Source organism: Atractosteus spatula, chromosome 8 (genome assembly GCF_055471065.1).
Source record: "Atractosteus spatula isolate fAtrSpa1 chromosome 8, fAtrSpa1.hap1, whole genome shotgun sequence".
In the NCBI taxonomy this organism is placed as follows: domain Eukaryota; kingdom Metazoa; phylum Chordata; class Actinopteri; order Semionotiformes; family Lepisosteidae; genus Atractosteus; species Atractosteus spatula.
The window spans coordinates 54,611,165-54,628,675 of NC_142713.1; the positions used below are offsets into that span (position 1 = coordinate 54,611,165).

A 17,511-nucleotide genomic window follows, 5' to 3' on the forward strand; every position below is an offset into this window, starting at 1 on the left:
AAACCCGAGCACATCAGACTTCACACAAAGCAAGATTCCAGCTCTGCCCAGGATGCAAGTCTTTTCAATTGCTGGACTGGCATAAATGTGTTTGCTTTGAGACTGGGTGGTGACAGACATTTCAGGGAGTCATCTGATTGATACCTACAAGATACAAAGATCACTTTCTACTCCTACTATTAATAACCCTTATTTTATACAACACCTTTCACGGCACCTACTGCAGGATTAAAGGAAAGTTTAGAGTTAAGTCTTTATGTGCTCAATAATCATGTAAAGTTAAATGGTTCCTTCAATTTCAACTATACTAGTCAGTTTAAGATGTGTGTACATCTGTTGATACAGCAGGTATACCAAACTCCAGTACATAGGCCTAACCTGTTTATTTTTTTCAATGTATCAGCATGTAGAGACTTATCCCTGCGCTTTCAGCTTGCAGTGTAGCACTAGGTTTGATGTTCGTGTTCAGATGGAGATGTACGGCTTGTGAGGATGGTGAATAATGTCAGCACTTTCTCTGCACATACAGGCAGATGTGGACAGCTGTGCTGGTGTGAGACCAGAGCACAATCCTGAATGAATAGACACCTGGAATTAACATCATAAAAGTATTAAGAGTGTAGGCTTCAGACTTTTTCAGCTCATAATCCTCAGAGTCCGGGCAGACATTTTGTTTGCAGTAATTGACTTTTAGAGAACAAATTAATTGATTTTAATCAACTCCACATAATGACTGTGAACTGTTGAAACCACCAAGCTAAAGCGATTAGTTTATTTCCACTCCTCGCCGGCTCTAATTATCCCAGCTCGACACCTGAGGGGAGTATTCCCATCAAGCGTAAGGTCTTCTGTTCTTAATGATTGGGTTAGATTGCGCTGAGCAGAGAGACGGACTAATCAATCACCGGCTGGGAAAACAATTTTAAATCAAACAAAACGGAGGACGTGAGCATCTATCCCTAGACAAGAATAGAGGATTACACTGGCACATGTCGAGTCTTTGCACATTTCAGAACCTTTGCCTGATGAGCCCAATCAACCCACCAGGTACGAGATTCAGGGCTCTTTCTGAGCAACCAAAATGATAAAAACATAGGCGACGGCTCGTCCCTTTTCACTAATTTATTGAAGGTCACCAAGCACATGTCAAAAAGGAGCAAATTGACACTTTATTTCCCAAATTTTCCATTTTTTAAAGTACAATGTGCAGGAGGATGTATCTTTTTAATTTACAGCCATCGGTATAATCAGAATAATAATTATTACTATTACTATCAGACATCTCAAGATCCATAAATGTATAATCTTCTCCTCTAGTGCCAAAGATTTTCCGATGGGCTGAATCTGGGGGAGGAGAGGGGGGGGGGGGTATAGAGAGAGTGAAAGGAGAACAGGAAGCAGACAGAGCACATACCTGCTCAGAGCAGAGTCTGTACGTAGCTACAATCTTGGCGGCCAGACCACGGGCTTGGATGAAGCCCATGGCATAGAGGGAGATCTCGGCGATCAGGGCATAGTCGGGCACAGTCATCGCCACCGTGCGGAACAGCACCTGTACAGGTGGCACCAACAGCCCTTTTTACCCCACGTGGGTGTATCAGAGTTTGAAAAGGGAGTCAGCAGAATAGACTATTGTGAGGCTGACCGTACTCTTCAGCTGGATTCAACTGTCTGTTCTGTCTGATCCATCTCAAAATGAGGTTTGGGAGGCATAACACAGAAAAAGAGAACGTAGTAACATAATCCAGAGTACTCTCATAACACAAGTGAGTGAGAAAGGTGGCTTTTCTATTGTTTAAAAAATGCCCATTGCATTGTCCTGCCCTTACTTTAAAATTATCAGGGTACAGTATATCACATAATTAGTTCAGAATGAGAAGCTGGTGGTCATTAGTGAATAATGAATAAAAGCCATGTTCTGAACTACTTCTTTAGTTATGTGCTTTATTTAAGGTGATCAATACAGTACTTGATTCAGCCTGTCCGTACATATTAAGTTCACGTGAGTCAATTAGTACTGTGTTGCTCAATAAAAGACCATTAACTCAATTTTTCAAATCAAATTTTGCTTGGGGTATTGCACTTTATGACAAATTGCCACAGAGCACTTTGACAAGTTGTTGACCAGTGCAAGTACAAACCGTTGTATGCTGCACAGTATACTAGTATACTAGTCTACAGCTAGAGGAGGACTGAGGCCTGCCTTGAGGTTGTCTGGGAGTGGAGTCCGGCCTGCGTATCCGGGGTTCATGGTGATGAAAATGCAGCAAGTGGGGTCCAGGGTCAAGAGTGTCCCCTCAAACACAAAGGACTGGACTCTCTGGGATATGGCTCGCTGGATTGTCTGGATCTGCTGAGCCACCACTGACAGGACCTAAATACATAGACAATATGAGCTGCTGATAAGACCTCAGTTCAGAAACAGCTGCTAACCTTCACACAGAGCACACAACCAAATAACCAATGAAACATTCAGGACTGAAAGCAGTCGGCACACAGAGGTGTGAAAGAGCACGGAAACAAACACAAAGGTTGGGTTGCTAATGATAAACCAAAGAAACAGCATGCGCACGATGAACGAGACAGAACCTTGTGGTACACCAGCCTTTACAGCACCTGTTCCACAAGCTTGGCAAAGACACAGTGCAGGCGTAACTGAAACAGCAGAGAATTCCTCCTAGAGAGTGATTTTTATAAAGCCTTTGTCTGAGAGTAGTTTATGGCTATAAAATAGTATTCTGTTATAGAAAAACAAATAACACAGACATAAAAACATGCCAAACAGACAACCGGCTACTGTACTGTTAGAGGGTTTGTTTATTTAGTTAAGGGATGAATTGTTCACAGCTGAAAACCCAGAGCCAAGATGATATTAAGCTCTAAGCTCCTGAAACCTGTGTCTCTTTGTTAACCTTAAAACATTGCTTGCAGACCTAGTTTCATTACTGACTGCGATGGGACTAGTGAAACCATCTGAAGAGTATAAAAAGGAAGGAAATGATACCTCCAGAGCTATCAGTTTGGGAACCATGCCTGTAGCCTTTAAACAGGCCACTGTTTAAAACATATTCAAAGATGGGACACTTCAGGATTGAGCTCTAATTAAGACCTTGAACTCTCTTCTCAAGATAAAAAAGTGATTTCTCAGCAACTCCATCTGCTTAAGTCTGTTGAAACTTCAGAAACAAGTTCCCTGTTCATGTCTCTCAGCTGAGCTGGGAATTCTATTCAGACTGAGGAACAGAAGGTTCTATATATTAAATAATATTGGAATAGAAGAGGCAGACATATTACAGCACAACACAAATCTCCAAGGGTCTGATGATATTATACTGATTGTATTGAATTTTTAAGAAAGGCTTAGTAAGGAAATGAGGGATGTTATTTATAGACTGCTAACAGTCCCAAACAGCCTCCTGAGACAGCCCTGATGGGCTGGCAATACCCATTGATTGTAATGGGTACAATGTACAAACGTAGTGCCAATATATAAAGAGGTGAGTAAACTGAGCAACATAATTTAAGACTGAAAACAAAGATTTCCCCTGTTCTGGGATTTTATTTTTGTTTGTTATTGTTTTTTAGGGAGCCGTGAGGTCCCAGGCAAAGATTTCTTGATTTTCTGTTACATTTTTTTTATTTGCAAAGCTGCTTTCTCACCCAAAAATACATGGTGGGTTACCGCTACTGTATCTTCTCTGACGTTACAATTCGTATGTGATACCTGAACTAGGTCTGTCACGACGACCAGTAGGTCTTCGTACTGCTATGACTTGTAAGGCAATGGAGATGATAATTAGAACTTAATTAGAGGTATGTCTGTATGGCAATAGGTTTCTAGAAGACAGTCAGCATGGAATTTGGAAATGGTAAGTCTCGCTATATTTCCATAAAAAACAATTTTATTTAGAACATTCTAAATAAAGAATCCTTATATTGAAGACTGTATGTCTTTGGCATAATGACTGTATTTGGATAGAGAATTCATGTACAGAAGAAAAGGTAATGGGTTCAAATTGCCATGATGTAATTAGTGGAGTACGACAGGGATCTGTATTGGGACCACTTCTGCTCTTAATTGAGATCAATGATCTACTGTGAATTATAGTGTAGCAGCAATATTTATTAATAAACCACAGGATTAAGTGTGGCTGTGGATTTTTAGTGAAGCCCTCTATGTGGCTACAGAATTGTCAATTAATTCCTGCATGCCGGAATGAAGGGGATACAAGCCTTCTTGATAAGGAGTACATCTCAGGACAGTGACACAACCCAGGACCAGTGCTGCCCAAGATGGGTGCTCACTCATAGAGTCTGGATGTGTGGAGGAGAGCCATAGGCATATCTGGATGATGATCCTGAAGTTACAGGTTGCAGTCAATCTTCCAAAAGATGACCAGGGGATCTGTAGGGTGCGAAGTCCTCTTCTGCCTACTAATACCATGACCAGTCATGACCGGTAATTAAAACACACTGTGCCTCTCTTTACTCGCTTCTTTCTGCTCAACCAAAACTTGGCTGGCTAAAGGCAACACCATGTGACGGCAACTACTGTTGTCTAAAGCCCTCCTGTACTTAATTCTGCACAATGTCTAGTCTACAGTGAGACCTTGAAACCAGCCGCCACGCATCCTCTTGATCACTGGAAAAAGACTGGTGGACTTTCGTCGACACACCTGAATATACTAATATAGCTACTAGGCTGTGAGCTCACCAGGAACACAGTCCACTTTGTGCACAGACTTTAAAATGTAGTTCAGCTCAACACTAACCAGGAGGTCCTTCCCAAAGAGAACTGACTGACAACCCAAGGCTACAGCAGGACTATCTCCTTATCCCTGATCCCTAGACTCAGAACACGGAGTTGGACAACACTTTGAACCGTCAGCTGTCTCTATCTGCTTCTGCATTATTGAAGTGGAGAATTCAATTGTTATACTTGTTTGATTCCAATTTAATTAATACAAGTACAAGTATTTACTTGTCTGTGAATATCTGAATGTTGAGTATTTACATAAGACTAATTAATGGGTTCGAGTTATATTGTATGTGCAATTCTTGTATTTGTATCTCTTCCTAATCCCGACACTGTTGTATCGTGATAACGCTTAAGGATATGATCTGCCATTCTGTGTCTAGGCAGATTGTTTAAAGTATTTACTTTGTTGTTTTTATATGCACATTGTCTTTATCAATAAATGCATATTGTGGATTTTGAATCTGTGTGTAGACTGCTTGTTTTTTTGGTCAATTGATTCCTAATAGCCAAGAAAAAGCTATTAATAAGATGTGCCAGTAAATTATCAGAACTCTACAAAAGTATAGACACCAAACCATAATAGTCATTTCTGGAGACAATACCAGAATAAGATCATCAGGAAACATATAGTAGATGATATTTAATGGAGACAAATAATCAATGTCATAGTGTATGTAGGCAGCAGAAATATAACCTAGAAATGTTAAATGGGAAATGAAGAAGCAACTGATGAAAAAGACTTAGGTGTTTATATTGACACATCATTCTCATCTTACAGGCTGTGGGGAAACAACAAAAAAGGCAAACAGAATGATAGGATATTAAGAGTGTATCATTCACATTAAGGAACGTTATGTAAAAACTCATTTAGAATATAATACACAATTCTGGTCACCACACAAAAATATACTACAAAAGAGATAGTGCTGTTCTGGAATCAAGAGAATGTAAATAAGCTCCTGTACATTCCTGGATGTAAAGGAAGGACAGGCTAAAAGAACTGAACCTTTATCATTTTTTTTCTCATATTTAAATGAGACTATTAAAATGACTTTAAAATGACTATTTTTTGTCATAATCCCAGCTGATGTGGAAGAGGCAGCTGTGTCTTTTCAATGTGTCAGCTCTAAGTCACAGGATACAGAGCTAGTGTGTCACAGTCATCCAGGAGAGCCCTGATCGACTAAACACAACCATGCAGGGAAACCGGGTCACGGTTAGCTAGAGAGATGGTCTGGGCTCAACCTATGATGCCTGGATCACACAGCTTGACTCATGCTTATGCAGGTTCTTTTACTGTTTCTATAACTCAGGGAATTACGGTTATGTTCTTCTATAAAATAGGAAGCATAAAAACGTCTAGAAGTCACAGCAGTGAAACCCAGAGGTGTACTGCGGACATGCTAAAACTGCCCACCTGCTGCCCACAACCCCATCCCTGACTCAGTCTGCCTGTTCAGCAAACACTCCATCATTACACCCGCCCCTGCAGGGCAGATGACTACTGAGCCTGGCCAATGACCCCTGCTGCACTGGCCATCTATCACAATCTTCTCCCTGGGAGTCCTGCCCATTCTGGAGATGATGAAGGCAAATGCATTTAGAGTAGCATGCCAGAAAGGGAGAGACTGCAGGCTGCAATCACTCTTTAGGAGGAGAATATTCCATATACATTGCTCAGCATCACATACTACCTTGTAAAAGAGCAATTATCTCGGCTCAGTTAGCCAGACGATCAACAGAACTTGTGTGACACATATAAACAGAGCTCCTGTGCCCTCTCATCTCCAAAGACATATGAGCTAAGCTGATTTGATACTCTAAGGGCTCTGAGATGGACTGGCCTCCAGGGTGAAAGTGGTAGTGTTCTCTCAGTCCTGCTGTGTAACCTCTACATTTCAGGGATAGATTCTGTGTGCTGTGGCCCATACCATGATGGTGCATATTTAATCAAAGATGGGAGAAGAAACTACTTAGGGTTTCCTGCGTGGAATGAGGGATATTAGTTGAATAAGGGGACAGATGGCACCAGGAAGGGCATAGAGAGGCTATACTGTACAGTATATCCAGGAGGAACAAGATCGGAACGGTTGGAACAGACAAGCAGGGCCAGATTTTGGTGCTCGCAGGCCCTCGGCACTTTCACTCCGAAATGTGCAAAAAGAGGGGTGAACGCCAATTAAATGACGTCGGTTGACATGATGCACCTTAAACTATCCTATTGCTGAACCACGTGATTGATGGAGCGAGTCGAGCGACCACCACTTTGATACTTCTAGTTTCTAGAAGAGCCGCTAGATCGCGTAGGGTTATTGATTTGAAGCACCTAGAGTTGATCGCAGGCATGTTGTTTCAGCTCGTTTTTCGTTTCCCTCCTTCGAAGGCCCTACAAGTTTCGTAGGCCCTTTCGTAGGCCCTAATGGGAAATATAGCACTGCAGACAAGTCAGAGGAGCCACAGACAGGGGTAAGACAGGAGACTCAAGTACCTCCAGCTCAATGCGGTTGAACTCGTCAAAACAGGCCCACACCCCTGACTGGGCCAGGCCCTTGAAGAACTTCCCCATGGCCTGATAGTCCAGCCCGTCAGAGCAGTTGAACACCACACACTGTTGAGGAGCACACAAGACACATTAACTGCGTCACAGAGGGCTGAACATGAGCCGGCACAGACATCCACGCTGCGCTTGAACCGAGAGGCTATCTGAGCAGCAGCAAACCTTGGTTACCATTGACAAGATATCCTCACTGTTCAAGCAGAGTGCTGTCTGTGTGAGAATCTGCAGGCACAGTTCGTCATAACCGTTGGGAAGACATAGACAAGAAAAAAACAGCTTCTAGATGAGGAAACCTTTTTCAATTGTGTCACTGAGAGCAACAGCCTACTTTTATATCACTTTTTAGCTTAACTAAATGTGTCAGTGTTCCACACGAAAGCTCTTCTGTAACAATAACTATGCACTGTGTCCTTTCAGGTATACCTATTGGAATGGGGTGCTGCTTGGCAACAACACACATAATGAAAACAGTAAAGTACTAGAGGAGTGGGGCAAGAGACTGACCTCAGGGCCAATCAAGGGCTGTTTGACCTTGATGCCTCCTTGTGAGGAGATAATGGCAAGCCTCTAGCAAACTGGGTCAGATATGTTCTGAAGTTACACCACTGCTGTTCTTGCCATCTACAGTGCTGAGTGTACTGTAACGCTCTGGGGTTCACATGGGCGCCCTCACCGCTGCCACATCAGGTCAGCCCCCCACCGTCGGGGACTCGAACCCAGGCCTCCGGCATCACTCAACAGGGACCCAGCCTCTTGAGCCAAAGGGAAATCTCCCATCAGCCCAGTGGCTGCGGTCCCTGCTATTCACAGGGAAGGGCGGTGACGTCAGCGCTCTGGTAAGCCGGCTCTCACAAGCAATGGAGGCCGTATGCGTTACAGTACTCTAAAAGCTAGGTCACTGCACTCTGTATTGCTGTGTTCCTTTCCTGTGCTTGTCTCTTATGGAGTGGAAAAAACAAACAAACAAGCAATGCTTTATAATTTTAAAGAACAGGAGTAGAACACTAGGAATTTCTTGAGATTTCAGTGTCCTTTAAAGAGAGTCTAAAATGCGCTGAAGGCACGTGTCTCAGCCAGGTCAGTGCGGTGCCAGCGCTGACTTGCATGAGCCTCTCTCTACCTGCTTGGCCACAGCCTTCGCCAGGTCCTTACAGGTCTCTGTCTTTCCAGTCCCAGCTGGGCCTTCCGGTGCCCCACCATGATTCAGCTGGAAAGCCCCCAGCAGCGTCCTGAGAGAGAGAGCGAGAGAAGGGGCAAGAAAGAAAGGAGATGGCCTCTAAAGCTTTTTAAAATGATTACAAGGCCATTTCCCTTACACGCTACTAAAATAACAACATCACAACGATGCAGTGTGTTACTGTATAATAATTAGAAGCTATTCCAAGAGGTGCTGTGCTATTACTACTGTATGTTAGGTAACTATGTGATAGGAATGCACACTGACCTGTAGCAGCGGTCAGTCAGAGGGGTGATTACCAGGCGCCCTGTGTTGCCCAGGTACTCATAGCCATAGTCAACCCTTGCAGTGATCATCCTCACCACCACCTGCTCCCCTTCCCAGTAATACCGCAATTGCGCCACCCACTGGAAATCACTGGTATCGCAAACCCCCTTGTTATGGAGCTGCACCACCACATCTCGAGCTGAGAAGAGAAGACAAGGGTACTAACGTGAAATGCCACAAATTAATCCATCAGTTAAGTTTTCAATCAACATTCAGCCATTTCCTCTTATTTTTTCAGAAAAAGTCAGAACTACAATTACTTAGTTATATCATCGTGATATGCAATAGCCAGGTGGGTGTTTTCATGCTTTGGCTTTGCAGCTACTGTCCTTAGGATTGGACTCTCCGCACAATGAGGAAGTGAAGGAGTGTACTCCTCTGACCTGCAACCTTAAAGACATTTGCCTTTTAATCTGTCAGCGCCTAAACCGTGCCAACCAGAGGAAAGTGTGTCCCACTGACAGCACCGCTGGCCTGCAAGCACCCAGGACACTGCAGGGGTCACTGTATCGCAGGGAGAGTCCTGCCCACTAATCCCTAGTCCTAACCCTAGTCTTGGCAGCATTTAGTTGATTGTACTTGTTGGATCCCGTTAACAGTCAACAAGACCCAGGCTCGAACCCATGATCATGGACTTCAAACTATGCTTGGGTGAACATCTTTACCACTCGAGTCACTTAGGAGGCCCTCAGCCAAGTCCTCTTTTTCATTGTTCTTTTCTGTAGCATCTTATTTACATCTTTTAAACATTCCCATTCTGGGACACCTGAGGGGAGCAATCAATTAATATGATACATTTCATCCCTGTAATCCCCAAATCAGGATCCTGAGCCTGGGCTATGTCATTACACTGTGACTGTCACAGTATCCTCAGATCTCTGCACAGCAGCCTCCCCTGAGATTTGCCTCTTGGCAGGTAACTTGTGGATCTGTCAGCGGGAGATTCCTCTCTCTCCTAGAGGGTGCTAACTCTCCTGAAAGCACTTTGTGCCCCTCAGCACACCACAGTGCAAATGACTAGACTACAGGCATGAATAAGCAGTGCATGCACAGTGCTCATAGTGGGGAGCTGAGCTGCTATTGGACATATCAAATGGATAGGGTACAAAATAGAAGAAAAAAGCAACTGGAGGCTCCAAATGAAACCCCCTAAAACAAGGGGTTCTTACCATGCACCTCCACCGTGATGAGCGCGCTCAGCGTGATCCTGTCCAGCTCGCTGCGCGGCCCTCTGATCAGCCCCACCATTTCCTCCAGCTGTGCACTGCTCCTGTCCAGACAGCCCTGCAGGCTTCCTTTCTGGGACAGCACCTGGAGCAGGGCAGGGGCAGCAGACCTTGAGCTTGCGCACCTACAGTACGCACGAGGGTTTTCAGCAGAGGGGTATCCGAGGAGGAACCAGCCTGTCACAGCCCACTTCCCAGCGCGGTCTCACAGACTGGGCAATGTAATGACAACACAGGCTCCGAGCAGCCTTCCCAGCATGCAGGGGGCTTGAATAAGCCTGCCTTCGAAGGCGAATAAAAACATTTTCTAATCTACCGGGCAGGTACCAGAGGCTGCAGGCTGGAACTTCATTCAGAATTTCATTCATTAAGATTTTCTGGACAACAGTGGACTCCCTTTCTTCCAGAGTATTCCCCATGTAAAGCCACACGGCAGTTGGGTTTTGTTCCAGCTGAGCCCTCAGTTACACAATCAAACCCTTCATTGAATTAATAATAACAATGAGATTCATCTGAACTGGTTGTTCCCAGCTCTTCAACATGAGATTTAACCGTTGTATTTTGTAAGTGAAATAAAAGCACACACTTGCGACTAGAAGCAAAATGCAAATATTCAATTGAAGCAACTTCTTCGATGAAGTAAGGCTTCCATTATCTAATGAAGGTGGGATGGAATGAAAACCAGTGGGTGTGGTGGGTTAACAGGACCATGATTGAGAACCACCGATCTATAGGGACCCCGGGGGGATGAGGTGTGTGCTTGCCTGCGAGCGTAGATTAAATTTTCCTTCTGTCTCATACTCATCTTCCGTAAATTCGGCAGCATCGGAGACCAAGAGATATTCTAACCCGCGTGCCTGTGGGGCACACGCACTGACAGAAGGAACACACACGGACCTGGGACACCTCAGCGGTCCAGAAGATCATTCTGGCTGTCAGAACCACCTGCCCGGGCCACTGCAGGAGCCACTTCTCCCTCGGGCTCTGGGAATGAGCACGGAGAGAGAGCTGCAGCACCTGCCGGAGAGACTCCTGCATCCCCTTCTCCACCTGCGAGGGCAGGGGGGGGGGGAGAAGGAGGAGGGTGGAGGGAAGAAACAGAGCATTAGAGAGAGAGGATCACAGAGCAACCTAGCCTGTTGCATATTTCAAACGACTCCAATGAGCCTGCTTAGAAACCTGTAATAATTGAAGCACATCCATTATTATTCTATGCTAGAGAGAGACAGGGATTAGGAGAATGAAGGATAAAGGGGGAGAGAAAGACAGAAATGATGGGGAGAGGGAAAGCGAAAAGGAGAAAGACATTAGGAGAGACGCAAGGCAGAAGGACAGTGAGTTAACACTGCAATCATTAGGCAATGATCAGTCCTTTCTGTATTCATGAGATTTGCATTGTTTAATTGCTTTGGGGAACCAGGCCGATTCTGTCAATAGAGCAGGGCGTGCATGCGAATGAGCTGGAGAGAGAGGGAACAGAGCAGGGAGAGATCTGAGAAGAGCTTTAATTTGTGCTCTCGGGAAAAGCCCCACAAATCCAAAAGAAAGATGACAGGAGGCCTGTGCACTGTGATAAGAAAAACCCTAACCACTGGACAGAGCGCAGGGAGCAGAGGGGAGAGGAGAAGCTTACTACAACCTTTACCCCAGTACAAGAGTGGCAGAGAGGAGTAAAGCAGGGTAAACAGAGAAACTGGGAAAGCAGAGTAAATGTATATAAAGTATTGTTAATCTGGTACTATTGTTAATAAAAAAAAGGATAATTGCCTTTGGCGACAGCGTACAAATAACGCTCAACACAAAAATAAATAGTTCAGGTGGGGAGCTGCGTCAGCACGCGTAGGCTGCAAGGGAACAAGTAAAGGTTTATTCCAGGCTGAAAAGGGAAGAAAGGAAACACAACGTTTCGGATGTGGAGCCTTCTTCGGATTATACAAATCAATATAAATGAAAAACAAACAATAGTCCTAGACATGCAACAAAACATATGCATACATCTGCTCATATTACACATAATCTGATAGCTCCAGACAGGCAACAGTCGCTTAGCTGCTGCTTAATATACTGATTGCACAGGGAGCAAAGGATTTAAGGGAGGGAAACACAGAAGAAGTGGAGAAGTGCTGTTCGAATTCTGCACGACAAATATTGATGACTGAGAGCAAGGAACAGGAAGGAATGAGGCTGGAAAAGAGTGATTTCAGAAACTGGCTCTGTCTCCACAGTGACCCTGAGAGCTTGGCCACAGGCCCACGCTGTCCAGCTACGGCTTATCATGTCCCTACAGGTCCTTAGGTCGGTCTGTCTGTTTGAATGACGATAACATGGTCTCAGAAACTATCTTAGAACCCGGGGCTTTTAATCAACCTCCTTAGACCCAGTCTTTTCACGAGTACAAATATGAGTTGAAGAAGAAGAAAAAAACATGAATCTGCAGTATACGTCTCAACAAAAGGTTTTATTATTAGTAGTAGTATTAGTATTATTATTATTTGAGAAGCTCACTCGGTGTGTATCATTACTGATACAGGCACTGTCTTTCATTCACCTTTCTGTCGTGTTCAAATTCTTCCAACTCTCATCAAGGTTAATGCCGATGGCTACAGAAAGGAAGGGTGATGGAATTTATTTGTCACGAACACAGACTGAAATCCGTGTCAGATCTTGTAGAAGACCCTATGCGATGCGGTAAGAGCTGGAGAAAACAAGAGGCGTGGTAAAAGGGAACACACAGGGGTTTAATAGTGCACAAAATAATAGTGACAATCCGTGAGACAGTGTACGGGGAAGACCAAACGGCATCCAAATCCAAACGGGTCCAAGGGCAGGTCAAAGCACAGTCCGAGAGTCCATCAACAAGGAACCCATCCTGGGACGCGACAAAGTTAAAATCCCCGGGAGGGGGGAGCACACGGACAAACAAAACATGGAGGTCCAAGGGTGACGGGGCGAGATCCTCCAGACCCCGGGCTCAGGAAGCGGGAGGTGTCGGGGATGAGGCCTATGCCCTCAGGAGACGGACGTACGGTTTCCTGGTGCTAGGCGGGCCTCGCGACATCTTACCCTAATGATGAGCCCCGAGGACTGGAGGAGCTGGTCTTTAAATAATAACACTAAAAGGGTACACCTGGAGAGCTTAATCACACGGACAATAATGAGAGCAGTGGAGCGCCCTCTAGGGAGGGATGTCGGGCGTGACAGTATTGATCTGTGCATGTGCATGCAGTATTCATAAAACACAAAACATGCAATTAGGCTCTGTTCAGGCCCTCTTAGTGCTTTTGAGAAGCATGTCAGGCTGCGCCAGTGCCTCTGAATAGAGGCCATGCACTCAGGGCTGCATTGTGTTGGTTTTGCACAGACCAGTCCATCAATAAGCCGCTTGCTTCCTCTAGGACCCCTCGTTCACGCAGGGCACTCCAGGTTTAAGAGCCTGCTTTGATGGTAGAGAAGAGTGCTGACATCACACGCTCTGAATCTGCTTTGTCCTCCAAGAGACCCTGCGCTTCGCAAGCCCCGATACAAGCAATCTCAGGAAGCAAAGTAAATGAATTAATCAAACAACACAGCCCTCGATCCTCAAATGAAGGGAGAGGAGTGCTCTTTTGTGTTTGTTTGCGTCTCCTGCTTGTATATTTGCTCTGCCAGTACTGGAAAGTGATGTTTTTTTAATTAATGTCGGTGTGCTGATGAGTGAATGCTGAGTGGAAATTGCATTTCTTTATTTTTAAAAATAAAGAAACAGTGAACAAAGTCCTTTATCAAGTGCGAGTAACATAGAATGGTCAGAGATGTTCCAGTGTGTCAGAATGGGACTTTGAATCACACATTTTTATATACAATATAAAAGCATATACGTATACATCATATACAATATACTGTTTATAATATTTTAATAATATATTTTTAATAGATGTCACCCTAAGCAATCCCAGGGCAGAAGAAATTGGTCAGGCGACTGAACTACAGGTGGTGGTTTATGTAACCCAGACAGAGACAACTTATTAATTAGTAAACCTATACTTTGTTTTTCTTTAAAGAAACCCTAAAAGTTTTTTAATTACTAGCTCATAGAAACTTCCATTTTTATACACAAGAAGAGACAAGATCCTTCTAAAATACAGTATATTAATTTAAGAACAATGGTGATTTCTATTCATAGACTGAATATCTTTTTATGTTTTTTATCATTTGAATATACTGTATGTACATTATATATACACACGTATACTATAATGCTTGTGCTGCACTAAATGTATCCACACGTTTCTAAAGAAGACAACAAGGATTTGACATAGCGAAAACCATCAAGTAAAATAAAACCCTTTCTCTAAACGGTCACCAGTTTATGAGGACATCACTGTGAACACATATTGACAAGGTGGTGAATAAGAATATTAATAACAGCTGTTTGCATTTCTACTGCATCTTTAACCCCAAAGTATCCTAAAGCACATCCTGTATAGCAGGGGACATATTTCATTCACCACTGAAGTGCAGCCCCCCCCCCCCCCCCCCACCAGCATGACGTCTGGCTGTCACTGAGCCCCAACATGCAGGAGATCTGGTCAAGACAGAAGACCACTGAACAAGGAGCATCAGTTTGCATTGCCATGACGTTGAATAGCTATGCTAAAAGACACCAGCAGGGGGAGCTCTCTAGCTTTCTCATTTCCCGGTGTGGCGAATGTACAGAAGATCACAACTGATTGTCTCGGACACGAACATCACACATTTTAAAGAACAATGCAACCAGTTGTAGAGTGCTAATTTCCCAATTTTTTGGCAAAACATGCACACAGGCTTAGTTAATTATATAAGCCTTTTGCCCATAGTGGAAAAACAAGCACCTGTATTTTATGTTGTATAGTTTGAGGTACAAGGAAAAGAAACTACACACTGGTGAACTCATGTCAAAGTTTGTTTGTAAGTTTACAATTTCTGAGAGCTGCACACAGAAATACCCCCAGGCTGCCTCCACACCTGCCCAGAGGAGATAAAGAAAGAGACACAAGTCCCTGGCTTGGCTGTGAATTGAGAATCCCTGAGCCTGATCAGTACGCAGATCTAGCTCTCTGAACACACAGCTGAACAAATGCTGCATTAGCATTTCCACTCCTGGCTACAGACTGGCGTGTTTACCTGCTGCTTACCGGCCCGAAGAGTGTTTGTGCAGCAGGGATCCACACCAGACACACAACTCCCCAGCCTCTCCAAACCGCACGAATGCACTGCTGAACTATGGCTGTCAGTGAGTCCGCGTAATTGCTGCAGCAAAATGTTCATCTTCATCGAGATTGGTTGAGTATCTCACCCTGCCACTCACAACTGGCAGCCCACTGAAGCTCAGCAGGTGTGATCCTGGCCAGTACCTGGATGGGAGACCTCCTGGGAAAAACTAAGGTTGCTGCTGGAAGAGGTATTAGAGGGGCCAGAAGGGGGCGCTCACCCTGCTGTCTGTGTGGGTCCTAATGCCCCATTGCAGTGACGAGGACACTGTACTGTAAAAAGGTGCCGTCCTTCGGATGAGAAGTAAAACCGAGGTCCTGACTCTCTGTGGACATTGAAAATCCCAGGGCGTTTCTCGAAAAGAGTAGGGGTGTTACCCTGGCGTCCTGGCCAAATTTCCCATTGGCCCTTACCAATCATGGCCTTCTAATAATCCCCATCTCTGAACTAGCCTCATCACTCTTCTCTCCTCCCCCCTGAGAGCTGGTGTGTGGGGAGTGTACTGGTGCACTATGGCTGCCGTCACATCATCCAGGTGGGGCTGCACACTGGTGCCTGTCTGAGCTACCATCCTTCTACTCCCCACCTCGCAGCCTTCACTCTTCTAACGCTGGTCTCCTATCTGTCCCCCAAGCCCGTCTACACTTGATGGGTGACAGGGCCTTCTCCTGTTATGCCCCAAAGCTCTGGAACTCTATCCCTAAGGATATCAGAGAGTCACCTTCCCTAAACTCTTTCAAATCTACACCCAAAACCTTCTTCTTCAGAAGAGCCTTTACTTAACTGGTGCTGTTCTTTACCTCTTTGCTCGTTTTCTGTACCTCCCATCTACTGTCTCCTCTCATTGTGTATATCTTGTGTACTGTATATTGCTGTTGTCATTCTGTGAAGCCACCTTTGAGAAGCCACCTTTAAAGGCGCTATATAAAATAAAGTTCATTGTTATCATTTTTAAAAGACATCCCAAGTTTAGGAGAACATGCAGGCAACATGGAAAAACAAACGGGCACTTCCTCTGTCAGTGACATCAATACTAAAGTTGTCCGTTAATAATTGCGGGAGGGAAGTCTTTGTGCCGGTCTGCTTCCTGAGATGCGGATCGATCTGACAAGGTGCAGCCTGGGACTGATGAGTTCTGACCGACAGTGGCCGAGTCCCTTTGAAAGCGCACGATCCGGCAATTTGTCTGCTGGCGATGGGCGACTCAGACAGCTGGTGCGCGTCTGAAACGCGGCGCCCGCAGTGACACCTGAGGTGGGGATTCGCCTTTCATCAGCGCCTCTCCGCGCACCACATCAGACAGGCCGAGCGGGCACCGCGCGAACCGTCGGCGTGATGGCGAGAGGCAGGGGCAGCTCTTTTCAGACGCCGCCGTCGGAGAGACGAGAGACACAAAGCGAGGGCGCAAAAGTGAATCCAGGATGAATAAGGAGCAGTTCAAAGACACGCTGGTCCTCATCACATCAAAGCCTTAAACAATTTAAAAAGAAAACGCAGCCCCCCTGTCACTGTTTGGCAGTGATTGTACACAAGGGAAGAACGTAAAGTTCTGTTATAGAGGCTACAAGTCCCAGTACTTTTCTGCCTCCATGAGCAAACCTGTCTTTCTCTTCGGAGGAACAAGTAACAGGTTTATTCCCTGCTGGAAAGAGAAGAAAGGAAACACAACGTTTCGTTTGTGGAGCCTTCTTCGGGTGTCTTCACCCGAACGCCTCATTGTGTTTCCTTTCTTCTCTTTTCAGTATAGAATAAACCTTCACTTGTTCCTTTGCAGCCTACGCATGCTGACACAGCTTCCTACTTGAACTACTTCTGTCTTTCTCCTCTAGTACCATTTGTTTCCATATTCACTAACTGGACATTTTGGCACATTCCTGTTGCCCAATATAATGCCCAATTTCAAAGGGAGTAGAAATATTTCAAGACCTCCCTCACAGGCCTCACAGGCAGTGTGTGACCAGAGGCTGGTGCCTAGCCCTGGCACTCTGAGCTGAGACCCAGCTCCCAGATGACATTAGTCAACTCCAGGAGAAAAACTTGATTGTCTTCAGGCTGGGAAATGATCTTGCCATATGGCCTTTTTCTGGATAGTTAATTACAGTAAGTCCTTCAACACCTCATGGCTGGTCATTCTTCGTGTGAAGAATTTGTAACTAGACCTCAACGTGGTGTATCTTACTGCTATTGTCTGTGCGTTGATTTAAAAAGAAAACGTGGGAAAGGGTACAAGCTGCAG

General features: G+C 44.9%; 1 protein-coding gene across 1 annotated transcript in view; it reads right to left on the reverse strand.

The window, feature by feature from the left end:
* Positions 1-17,511, reverse strand: part of LOC148829855 (dynein axonemal heavy chain 3-like) — a 112,652-nt gene that overhangs the window by 52,527 nt on the left and 42,614 nt on the right. The window contains exons 13-19 of the mRNA XM_088922626.1: positions 10,944-11,096; positions 9,990-10,131; positions 8,761-8,959; positions 8,437-8,545; positions 7,248-7,367; positions 2,204-2,374; positions 1,415-1,552 (exon numbers count right to left, since the gene is read on the reverse strand). Of these exons, the coding sequence (XP_088778752.1) occupies positions 1,415-1,552; positions 2,204-2,374; positions 7,248-7,367; positions 8,437-8,545; positions 8,761-8,959; positions 9,990-10,131; positions 10,944-11,096 (1,032 nt within the window). The remainder of the gene's footprint in view (positions 1-1,414; positions 1,553-2,203; positions 2,375-7,247; positions 7,368-8,436; positions 8,546-8,760; positions 8,960-9,989; positions 10,132-10,943; positions 11,097-17,511) is intronic.